Source organism: Lissotriton helveticus, assembly GCF_964261635.1.
Source record: "Lissotriton helveticus chromosome 1_1 unlocalized genomic scaffold, aLisHel1.1 SUPER_1_unloc_17, whole genome shotgun sequence".
Lineage (NCBI taxonomy): Eukaryota > Metazoa > Chordata > Amphibia > Caudata > Salamandridae > Lissotriton > Lissotriton helveticus.
In genome coordinates, this window is record NW_027611656.1 from 684,898 (window position 1) to 697,737 (window position 12,840).

At 44.3% G+C, this 12,840-nt stretch overlaps 1 protein-coding gene across 1 annotated transcript; it reads left to right on the top strand.

Annotated features, from left to right (window-relative positions):
• The first annotated feature begins 3,250 nt into the window (after positions 1-3,250).
• On the top strand, positions 3,251-11,585 carry LOC144805632 (uncharacterized). The gene is made up of 4 exons (XM_078672152.1): positions 3,251-3,297; positions 4,405-4,668; positions 4,742-6,012; positions 11,494-11,585. The coding sequence occupies exons 1-4, from the start codon at positions 3,251-3,253 to the stop codon at positions 11,583-11,585; spliced, it is 1,674 nt and encodes a 557-aa protein (XP_078528278.1).
• The last annotated feature ends 1,255 nt before the right edge of the window (positions 11,586-12,840 follow it).

A 12,840-nucleotide genomic window follows, 5' to 3' on the forward strand; every position in this document is an offset into this window, starting at 1 on the left:
GTATCCTTCCAACCTTTATATCCGTAGCATCCCAGAATAAACGGGCAGCCTCATGGGGTCTGTTAAAATTAACAATAATGCAATCACCAGGAAGATTTTTTGACGTGTACCCCAACCAGTCAACTCGTCTCCCCATAGTGATGTGGGTGGATATGTCCCTTGGCCCAGAACAGTTTTCATCACACCATGCTTTTATATTTGCTAATAGGGTATACTGAGACTCCACCTCCCCTGGGTTCAAGTGTGGAATGTTTACAAGGACAGCAACAAAGGGGGTTGCCTCAGGTGGTAGATTGGTACGGGGCTTCCCCCGCAATCTCCTTGCTCCCTGTAATTGTTCACTTGAATGTACGTTGATTTGCCCGACTACAGTGTTGACCTTATCCCCCACAAGGGTCAGCGGCGAAGGGTTAGTGTGCCCGGCCGAATTGATGGTAGATTTTAGATTTATTGGCTCAGGGGGAATTGGGGGGGAGATTGGGGCAGGCATGGTGACTGACTCTATCCCTTCCATTGATGGATCATATTGGACAATAGGGGCAAGCGTAGCCGGAGGAGGCAATGTTGCACAGTCAGGTACTTTATGACATATCAACGTGCTTAACCTATCACATTTCCCCACTATTTCCGAGACACAATCTTTCAAAGTCTCTACAATGTCATTAGCAATCTGTATAAGGGTACTTTCGATTTTATCTGTGAACACTTTTTCAATCAAGTCTCTAATGCCTTTTTCAAGTCTCCTAGGCGCATAGCGCAATGTGGGAGCCGGCTGCGTAAAAAACCTTTTGGATCTCTTTACGCGCTTTTTGGTACGCTTAATAACTGGGGTTACAGCGTCTTGTGCACAACTTGGAAAATCAACAGTGCCCAACGAGTTGAGTTCATCAGGAGCCATTGCAGTACATTGGGGTAGTAATGTCAGATCCTTGGTGGTGATGATCTGGACAGTGGGCTCTAAAGGTATAGCTTGTCTCCCAGACAGTGGGGGCACCGGGTTATTCAATAGAGGTGTGTCTAGCCCCAGTTCACGTTCTGTTGCTGCAATCTCCTGGTTCAATTTCCCCACAGCAGACGTGAGATAGGACATAATGCTTGCTGAGCCCAGAGCTTTACGGGGAACCTTCGATTTGCCAGCCCCACCAGTGAGTGATGTTTGGAGTTTGCGCTTACCCATGTTGAAGTTGGAGGCTTTAGGGGGGTGTCAGTCCCGTCCCTCTTCGTCCCTAGACGGCCACAGACGGCACGCCCTCTGCCCGGGCTCCGCCCGGCGTCGCCCGCGCGCGTCCCGCGAGGCGGGAGGGACTTCCGGTCTTTATGCGCCTCCGTGCGCTGTGTTGGGCGTGTCACCGCCAAGGATGCTGGGGGCTGTAGTTCCCCTGCCGCGTGGTGGTCGAGCGGCGGGCGTGCAGCCCAGGAACCAGCCCAGCGTCTCCCCAAGTGTGCAGGCAAGTGTCAGAATGCGCCGTAGAGAACCCCGCTCGCCTGCAGGGACCTCCGGTCTTTATGCGCCTCCGTGCGCTGTGTTGGGCGTGTCACCGCCGAGGATGCTGGGGGCTGTAGTTCCCCTGCCGCGTGGTGGTCGAGCGGCGGGCGTGCAGCCCAGGAACCAGCCCAGCGTCTCCCCAAGTGTGCAGGCAAGTGTCAGAATGCGCCGTAGAGACCCCCGCTCGCCTGCAGGGACCTCCGGTCTTTATGCGCCTCCGTGCGCTGTGTTGGGCGTGTCACCGCCGAGGATGCTGGGGGCTGTAGTTCCCCTGCCGCGTGGTGGACGAGCGGCGGGCGTGCAGCCCAGGAACCAGCCCAGCGTCTCCCCAAGTGTGCAGGCAAGTGTCAGAATGCGCCGTAGAGACCATCCAGTCACAAAGTGTCATCCTGGGCCCCAAACGGACAATGTCATGCAAGATGCCATGTAATGGTGGAAAAGGGGGAAAAAAAGAGTAATATGCACAAATCTGCTGAGGGGATATCTCAGGTAAATTATTGGTTGTGATGGATTCTCTATCAGTACTAAATGACTGAAATTGTTGAATATTAAATTATATGAATCAACATTTGATTGCCTTATCTGCGCTTATAATGTAAAGGACGGGCCTTACAGTGAACCCCTTGTTCTGTTTTACACAAAAGCCCTGGAAGGAGCTGCATCTTACAGAACTTTATCTAATTTAGGAAGAACTAAAGACTTGCTTTTTAAAGTTGTCTTTCAGGGCCAGAAACGGGTGCTGTAAGCTGCACTAGTTTCAGGGAGTTGGACAGATGTTATGGCGATAGGAAACCCCCCTCAACTGACAATAATGTTCCAATCACCCAGGTTAGAAGAAACCAGAAAGGCTTGAACCAAGGGAGCTGTTGAAAGTGTCAAAGGTGACTTATGAACAGCGAGGTAAAGACAGGAGTTGGCATTTGAGATGATCTTAAGTGAATAGGAAAGAAATGAGAAGAAGTGTGTGAATAAAGTTACTTTTGTTCTATTCTTCGTAAAGAGTTACTGGACATTTTTCAGCCCAGCCTGATCCATCTCTTTTTCTAACATCTATTGTTGTTTCAATGAAATCTTGACCATATGCGTCTATCTTAAGCTATACCTCTAGCACTTGGGTGCTCCGTGAGCGCCCTTACTCTGTGAACGCTGGTAAATCACCCCCTTTTCAGACATTACTAAGATATCACCTGATCAACAGAACTTTTAGTTAAATATCTGTGTGTGATGAAATATTCCTTGCTAAGTTTCAAAGGCGGTAAAGAAGAAGGGGAGATTTACTAAGATTTTGCACTGTGTTTGCGTCACAAAAGTGACACAAAACAGTGCAAAATCTTTTTTTCCTAATTTACTTTCTATCGCTAAACTTGTTTAGCGCTGGAAATAACGTTAAAGTAATGTGAAGCAGTGCATATCACGGCTTCGCGCTACTTTGTACCATGGGGGCTGCCAAGGAGGGTGCTTGGGCGTTCCTGTGCAACCACCCATGGTTTCTCACGCTAAACCAAATTTACCAAATACAGTAGATTGGGTTTAGCGTGAGAAAACTGCACCCTTTTAAACTACGCACAAGGAAGGAGAAATGCTTTCATTCTCCTTCATTTTCTGACTTTGCATGCGTGCAGCACTGTGCAACAAACATACAAAGTGGGAAAAGCTTTTCCTCTTGTGTAGGCATAGTATTTTGTATAGGAAGTGTCTCTTTCCTGTACAAAACCTAAGCTGGACTCACACACACACCTAGCGCTCTGGTGCTAAGGTGTGTGCATGGCTCAGGGCCGCTGTAATCTGTGCCCGTGCAAGGGAAAGGGAAGGTGAGAGCCATATCTTTGAAAATATGGTGCTCTCCTGCTCCTTCCCCGTCGCTCAACGCAACGCAGCATCGCACAGTGGGGCTGTGTGCATTGCTTGGAGATTTAGTAAACCTCCCCTGAAATGTCTTTTACAACCAGTTAAACATTGTGAATTCTCATTCAATTATGCTTCAATTTAGTAATTTTAAATATCTTTACATCCAACAGAAAACAAGCCTTGAATGTACGAAATGACCATCAATAATGAAGCGAATGGTGTAAAGTTCAATAATAGCAGAAATAAGGAGCTACAGTATTCAGGAAAACATCAGCGCAGTCGGCGACAGAGGAACCTGCACACAAACTGACAGATCCCGGATGAAGTATCAAGGGCAGTTCAGTGATTGCAAGAGTCTGAGCCGTGCACCTCAACGCCACAAGATGAAGAAATGACCTTAGGAAAATTAAGGCAACAACAATAACAAACCGCATCCTGTATAAACAAGTGTCCAACACCAGATTTGATCATGGGATCGGTATGATGTGACTACCACACTGCTCTGTTTTCTAAAATTTGCACCAGCCAAAAGGAAGATACATCTTTACCCGCAAGCGTGCATAGCCATAATCTAATCTAAAGGCACAATCGCCTACAAAGACACCTTCTACGTATTAGGAATGTGGCAAATATTTGGTGGCTATTGCATTTTATTGTTAAAACAGAAATCAAACGTGCAAAATACTGCACACATTTAAAGTGTGTGAGAAAAACACAAGTGCTTTATCAGCCATGTCGGCCCATCAGGAAATGCAGTCATGGGATGTAGACAAATATATACCCGACCCACAGACACTAACCAAGAAAGAAGAATCATACACATACAGCAAGAGCTTTAGTTTGTCATCACTACTCAAGCTTCATCAGCACACGTACACAGGACAAAAACCATTCAAGTGCAGTGAACGTGTAAAGTGCTTTAGTCAGTTATCACACCTTCAAAGACATAATCAAACACACACAAGGGAAAAGTCATTTAAATGCAGTGAATGTGTGAAGAGCTTTAGTCGATTATCAAAGCTACAAAGTCATCAGCGAACACACATGGGGGAAAAACCCTATCATTGTAGTGAATGTGACCGTAGTTTTAGTTACTCTTCAGCATTAAGGATTCATCTGCGAACGCACACAGGAGATAAACCATTCAAGTGCAGTGAATGTGTCAAGAGCTTTAGTTGTTTATCAAACCTCCAAAGACATCAGCAAACACACACAAGGGAAAAGCCATTCAAGTGCAGTGAATCTGGGAAGAGCTTTAGTCGATTATCAAACCTACGAAGACATCAACAAACACACACAAGGGAAAAACCATTCAAGTGCAGTGAATGTGCAAAGTGTTTTACTTTCTTGTCACACCTACAAAGCCATCTGTGGAACCACATAGGAGAAAAAAAAATTCAAGTGCAGTGAATGTGCAAAGTGCTTCGGTAAGTCATCACACCTGCAAAATCATCTGCGAACACACACAGGAGAAATGCCATTTAAATGCAGTGAATGTGGGAAGAGCTTTAGTCGATTAGATCACCTACAAAGACATCAGCGAATACACTCGAAGGAAAAACCATACGAGTGCAGTGAATGTGGGAAGAGCTGTAATCGATTAGAAAATCTACAAACCCATCAGCGAACACACACAGGGGAAAAACCATACCATTGCAATCAATGTCAAATGATTTTTAGTCGTTACTCAACATTAAGGATTCATCAGCGAACACACACAGGAGAAAAACCATTCAAGTGCAGTGAATGTGCAAAGTGCTTTAGTCGGTTATCAGACCTAAAAAGTCATCAGCGAACACACAAGGGGGAAAAACCCTATCATTTTAGTGAATGTGACAGTAGTTTTCGCAGCTCTGCAGCATTAAGGTGTCATGAGCGAACTCACACAGGAGAAAAACCATTCAAGTGCAATGAATGTCTAAAGAGCTTTAGTCAGTTATCAGTGCTACAAAGTCATCTGCGAACACACACAGGGGAAAAACCATTCAACTGCAGTGAATGTGGGAAGAGCTTTCGTCACTTATCAAACCTCCAAACACATCAGCGAATACACACAGGGGAAAAACCCTACCATTGTAGTGAATGTGACAGTAGTTTTCGCAGCTCTTCAGCATTAAGGATTCATCAGCAAACTCACACAGGAGAAAAACCATTCAAGTGCAATGAATGTGTCAAGAGCTTTAGTCAATTATCACACCTCAAAATACATCAGCGAGCACACACAGGGGAAAAACCATTCAACTGCAGTGAATGTGGGAAGAGCTTTCGTCACTTATCAAACCTCCAAACACATCAGCGAACACACACAGGGGAAAAACCATTCAACTGCAGTGAATGTGGGAAGAGCTTTAGTCACTTATCAAACCTCCAAACACATCAGCGAACACACACAGGGGAAAAACCCTATAATTGTAGTGAATGTAACAGTAGTTTTCGCGTCTCTTCAGCATTAAGGATTCATCAGCGAACTCACACAGGAGAAAAACCATTCAAGTGCAGTGAATATCTGAAGAGCTTTAGTCAATTATCAGTGCTACAAATACATCAGCAATCACACACAGGGGAAAAACCATTCAACTGCAGTGAATGTGTGAAGAGCTTTAGTCACTTATCAAACCTCCAAACACATCAGCGAACACACACAGGGGAAAAACCCTATCATTGTAGTGAATGTGACAGTAGTTTTCGCGGCTCTTCAGCATTAAGGATTCATCAGCGAACACACACAGGAGAAAAAACATTCAAGTGCTGTGAATGTGCAAAGTGCTTTAGTCAGTTATCACACCTTCAAAGTCATCAGCGAACACACACGGGGGAAAAACTATTCAGCGGCAGTGAACGCGGGAAGAGCTTTAGTCACTTATCAAACCTCCAAACATATCAGCAAACACAGAGACTCCGGAAAGAACTTAAGAACATCAAAAATAATACTGACCCATCTGAGGACATCGACAAGAGCAGAACAGTGCAGTTATTGTGAGAGGAATGAATTACGGAAAAAGATTCAATTCAAATTATGTGGGACATTGAAATGCCAGGTGATAGAAGACCGGACTAGCAGTAAAGAAGTAAAATAGATAACAGTATTTACAGAATTATAAATGTGTTTGTTTTCAGTGATTGTTCACTTCCGTACACATAGCAAAGCAGCATGATGTACCAGGATACACAGTGGGAGGCTAGCACAATGTGGACTAAAAGAAAAGAAAAATTGTTGATTTTTATTTAGTGAAAAAGAGATACAAAGAAAAACATTCAATCGCACCTGACCACACCATCTGTAAAAGCAACACTGAACAATACTGGGACTAACAACGATATTTTCAGCTAACTTGTCGGATTAGTGATAAAACCTATAAGCCAAACACACCCAGAGTGGACATGCTGTCAGGGCTCTGGAGATGGGAAACTTCATTGGTAAAATGTAGATATTACTATTAACAAATGCCACTGCAGTATATGTGATGTACTAAAGTGAAGCACAGGTGTTCAAGAAATAACCTGTTTTGAGATATAAAAGAGCATATACCTTGTTTCTAACCACTTCAGTGCTGCGCGAATTCCGCTGCAGTGCTGAAGGTTCTAAAGAACCTATGGACTCATGACGGAACGGTTCCATCATGAGCACAGGCCAACCGACGCTCATGACGGAACCGTTCCGTCATGAGCACCCAAGGGGTTAAGTAATGTTTGCTGCATCTTTTACACTCTGTTATCGGTTGATGGATCAGCTCATGCCTCGGGCCTTATAACTAAGTGTGACCCGTGGCTCCTCTCCGACATGGCTCACCCTATTCATTTTGTGACTTGCCAAACTCTACTTTTTACCAGAATTGAGCCATTGTAAGCAGTCGACTCTGTTTGAAGAATGTTGTGAAATAGCGAAATCCCACATCAAAAGTATATATGTGACTGGACAATCAGTTGCAGTCCCAGCAACTCATCTTCCACACTTGATTGTCCCTTGTCCTCCAATGTTCTAAAGGATTTGTCGTATGAATGCCAGAAGTGGCAGTGACATTCATGAAGCTAACGCTAACAGGAGTGTGTGGAAGATAGAGAGGGTGAGAGATAAAGAGAGCGAGAGAGACAAAGAAAGGGGCGAGAAATAGAGAGAAATGGAAAGAGGGGGAACTGTACGTTATTTGTACTCACCTAAAAATAGAAGAAGCAGCCAAATACATGTCAATGTGTGACATCACCAGAGAAATGGACTGAACACCTGTGAATGTATATGTTTATTTTTAATACCTATAGACCCATGTCATGCCAATAAACAGCGCACAAGTAAGGAAAATAGTGAAGTGATGTCAGGCCCTTATACTAATTTTCACGTGAAAGGTTGACGGCCTGTTTTAAAAACACAAAACAAGAAACATAAAATAATGTAAAAATAAATTTTTGGTTTCAGTTTTTTATACATCATGTATTTTTCCCACTATTACTTTGTAACTAAACTCGGAAATTACTGAAAGTGTAAATATTTTTAAACAGAAATGTGAAACTTGGAAATTACATTTTTAAACAGTTTTCAGAGTATAAATAAAATGTGCTTTTAATTTGCGTTTCTTTCCTGACGTTATTCTTTATCCAGCCCCTAAGCCCCAATGTGTTTCACATTTACAGTGTATTAATCAAAAGAAGGGCTAAATTTGTCAAGTACTCTGTTCCTCTCTTGCGCCACTCACACAAACACTCAGAGGCCTGTGTCTGCAGAGCTGGGGCACAAAGTAACAATTATCATTCGCAGGCTAAGGAGCTAGGTGGAACTGAGTCCTGTTTCTAGATAATAGTACGGGGACCCCTTCAAACTGTGGCTACCCCCGACTTGTGCCCTGCTGATAAAGCAATAGTGAATTTGACTAATTTATGATGAATTGAAATGAGAGAAAGAGAAGAGAGCGAGGTGCAGGATATATTAAAGAAAATGAAAAAAGAGACTCAAGTCTTTACCCTTTTCTGTGTACAAGTTGTGCTGTGCGTTGTGAACAGGCTGTCACCCCCTTTGTATGTAAATGAGCTTCTGTGACCAGACACCCCAGGCTCCCATCTCTTCTAGCGCGGATGATAATGTGAGTACTGTAGGGTAATCATAAACTAGGGCTATATTGAGAAATAATCGGCTTCCAGGTCTCACAGCTGTGGATATGTAGTTCTTTTATTAGTTTTTCTTAATTTACTTTAGTTTGCAGCAATTCTCAAGGTTACTTTTTCTCAGTATATCGCTTTATATCGCTCTTTGCGCTTCATCAGTTAAACGTGAGGTTTGATGTAGGATTTGTTGTCAGTGTCTCTAGACCATGTCCCAATCCCTTTGTCCTCGATTTGTCAGCATGTGTTTTGTCCACACACTGGTCTAGGATGGGCCTTCTCAAGGTTGAAAGCGCGGTAATAGGAATAATAAATCAGACATATTTGAAATTGTATGTAAACAAATGCGTGCCTTTCAGTTATCAGGCACCACCAGACACATCTACACATGTAATTGAGCACACACATGTAATTGAGCACCAGACTAAAGTGACTCCTCCCTATATGTAAGGGGTAGAAGGTGTGACGTCCTGTGTCATGATATTCTGGAATGTGGGGATGGTTGCTAGGCCGTGAGCTGGAATAGAGACATTTGTCCGTTGGTCTTAGCTTGATGATGGATGGGCTCTCTGCATCTGTGATACTTAAATAAACCTTTCTTGACCCCCACCGTATGATCTACTCTGATTTCTGGAGGGACACACTTCCACAGACGACCATGTTAAATCTAGCTTCGCACAACCCACTGAGCATTCCTGCAGGTGTGGTACTTGATAGCAAAGGTTTATTGTCAGCGTTATTTACAGCAGATAATAAAACTATTTAAAACGACTTAAGCACAGTTCATACAAATACTACACTTTGCGCATAATCCATGATCTGACGTAAAATGCTTGTGCAAATAGATGACGTATATCACTTTTAAAACCAATCAATTAGATAGAGCGGTCATTAGATCTTACAAAGCGTACCAGCTAACAAGCACGTACATAGGTGCAGATACCGGCATCTCCGTCTGCTTGTTGCCTACTCAGAGCAAGTAAACCCCTAGCAAGCCTGACAGCTGTCTTATAAACATCAGAAATAAAAGAAGAGCACAAGCCTGCTGCACAGACGTTACCTAGTGTGTTAAAAAAAACAAGGATTGTCCGAATAGTTTGTTTTGCTGACAGCCGGGTGGAAATTAAACCCTCAGATATGGGCCAATAGACTGCCAACACCTAAGCGAGCATTTTATAAAGTGCAGGTACAAGTAGAAATGTGCAACAATACCTCTCGATGCTCTGTCCAGTCCATACGGTTCTCCAGTGCCTTTCATGTTGGAGTCGAGCTACGCCCCTGTTTATGAGGGCAAATATGTCAAAGGACGAGCACAGCCCCCAGAGATAAACGGAAAATTTCAAAACCATCACTACAGTTGGTTTATGGTTTGAACCCACTTCCTTCGCTGCTGTCTATGGCAGGTCTGCATATACGAAGCAACTGCCTGGCAAATCTCCATACGATCAGTTCTATAACATAAGAAAAGTGCTGCACTGCAGCATCTCAGATTACGTGTTAGAAAAAGTGGACGTAGGTTAGTACCTACGGATTTTATGCAACATATCACACAGCAGCATAAAATGCATAAATGACTCAGGGCCCCCTTATGTACGGGAACATGTGTCAGCTCCGCCTCCAGGGGCTTTACCCATGATTTAGTTAAGGTCCGCACCTGAAGACTTCCTAATCTGAACATGAGATATAAAGCCGTTTTCTCAGCAGGGAACAGCAAGTCCATGAACTGCTCCAGGCGCGGTTCACATTTTTCTTTCTGGTAATTAGTCGGAAGGATGCCTTTCCTTGCTTCTTGCGTGCTCCACATGAATGCACAATATCTCCTTTTAACCAATTCTAGTGTTGCCTTATTCATCAGTTCTATTTCTCTACTCAACTAGTGTATGTTAGAATGTTCTCAGCGTGCTTGAACCGGAGTAAATTATTGTAATCCTGCATCGTTGCAGTTCCTGCGGAACCATACTATATGATGCAAAGGATAGATTTGACCACACTCGCATCCATTATCTTACGGGGTGAGATCCACCAGTGAACCCCAGCTCAGCTCTTAATACTGTCAGTGGGATTCCAGGACCCAGGTTTAGTACATGTTACAAGAAGATGTTTCCCAGTTTAAGAAGAGCCTGAACTTTTGTAAAATCCCACAGTTCAGCACCATAAGCGCAGGCCATACGTGCATTTGTCTTGAATGCATCAGTGCTAGTTTTATTGGTCTCTTGCTGCTAGAGTTAGCAAAATGTAGAATAGTGGCGTTAAGTTTGTTTCCGCCTTCGCCACATGAGCTTTCAATATAAATGGTCATCCATTCGTATGCAGAGGTAGTCATGTTTTAAGTCGCTTAGTTGGTTTACCATTAATCCTGAATGTCAACAATACCTTTGATTTATGAATAATTATCATATATTTTTCTCTTTATTGATTATTAACTTCCGTACCTTACAGAATAGCTCGAAGCCTTCCAAAAGTTGATGCATTGATTTTTCAGTACGCGCTAATATTACTGCATCATCTGCAACCAGCGGGATCGGAATATTTTCCTTCTCCAATATCGGAACATCAAGACGAAGATTCCTGAGAGAATCAGTTCCACTGATGTGAATGTTGAATAAAGCTGGGGCAAGTACGCAACCCTGCCCAACGCCAATGGTTATTTCAAACTTCTTTGTGCATTCTTCTTTTACACCAAATCTTACTCTGGAATGATTGCCGCGGCAGATCCTTTCGGATACTCAAATAGTTGCTTGAGAACCTCCTTCCTCTAGAAGACTCAGAAGGACGGAGCGGCAACAGAATCGAATGCTGTTTCTAGGTCTCTTAAGACCAAGTAGAGCGGGGAGTTTCCAGGGACACGAACTTCATACAGATCATGTACAACCTTAGAGCCGGGTCGATTCTACTTTGGCCTTTTCAGGATCCGGCCTGAAGGTTAGAGAGATTATTGTTTTCCTCTGTCCAGGTCACGAGTCGTGACTGTAAGAGTTTCCCAAAGATTTTCCTGATGTTGCCTAATTGGGAAATTAGCCGATAGTTGGAGGGGTCATCTCTCCCCCCTTTCTTGTGAATCACCACAGTTATGGAAGACTTCCATGATTCTGGAATCAAACCAAGAGTCATTGCGGTGGAAAATAACGCTGTTAAAGACCCTGAAGCACTGAACGTCTGAACAGGCCATTCCTCCTCTCCTCTGAATCCATGCAATGACGGTTAGTGAAGGTGTGGAGGAGGGAAGCCCATGTCACCGCACAGTAAATCTCAGCCACAGGAACACCCCTGACAAGTGCTGATGCAAAGGACTCTGCTCTTGGGGACTGAGCGCAGATTCTCTCAGTCAGTTCCTTTGTGATGCACAAGATGATGCAATGAGATAAGGTCCTCTTCTGGGCAGAGGTGCCCTTCTTGCAGCCTCTACAGTCCGCAGCTAGGGTCAATATAAAAATAGACTTCCTTTTGGGGCTCTTACTGATATGATCACAACCTTACTTGCCCGTATTGCTGCTCTGCTGTTTGTGCTGCTGCCTGGGCCCTTGTTGGGATATTGTGGCACCACCACAGGACTCCGTATTATTAATTCTCTGCTCCCGAACACGGACCGCGGACTGCCTGGACTCCATCTCCCACAAGGTAGTGCGGTCTCGCGTGAGGAGCAGCGCCAGCCAGCCACCGGGTCCATAAAACTCTCCGGGGGATCCCACAGCGCGGGACGCGTGTGGGCCAAGGGCGGGCCCGTCGAAGCCCGGAGGAGGCTGGGCTGGGCCTCCCCCTCTAACAAGTGGCCCTACATCATACCACCTATATAACGACCTTCAGGTACAGATTTTAATTAGAACTTTCTGTTGTTTCGTGTGAAGCGGGATTGGTACTTAACATCGTGGTGGAGTGACTATCTGACGCATTTATAACGAGGGAAGAATCATTACTATGCCATGAGATAGAACTAACAGAGAGGCGGCTGTCTCTAGACCCCCTATCTCATTCAAGGCGAACCTCATTAGGATTACATAATCCAGCAGGTATCTCCCAAAACTTAACCCAATCCTGCTCATCACCTTATAACTTGGGGACAGTACCAGTGGTCTCGGATGTGTTGGCCCTTGTACATGATGAGCCGCCAGCACTACAAATGGATATCTCTAACGGGCCAAGCATAGCCTCTAGAACCCGGACTTCCAATTCTTCTATTGGGGGCACAAAGGCTAAGCCGAAGGCAAAGGCATCCGTGAACCGTAAGAAGGGTAAGGGTCCATCAAAACAAAAACTTCAAAAGGAATCCGAGTGTGACTCCCAGACCAATACAGCGGTAAAGAGTTGCTCTGTAGGTACTCAGACCATGGAAGTTTCATTGTCTACGCAATTCTGCCCAAGGAGGACGGCACAGCAATTAATGCCATTAATATGACAGTATTGGACACTGCCCTTGG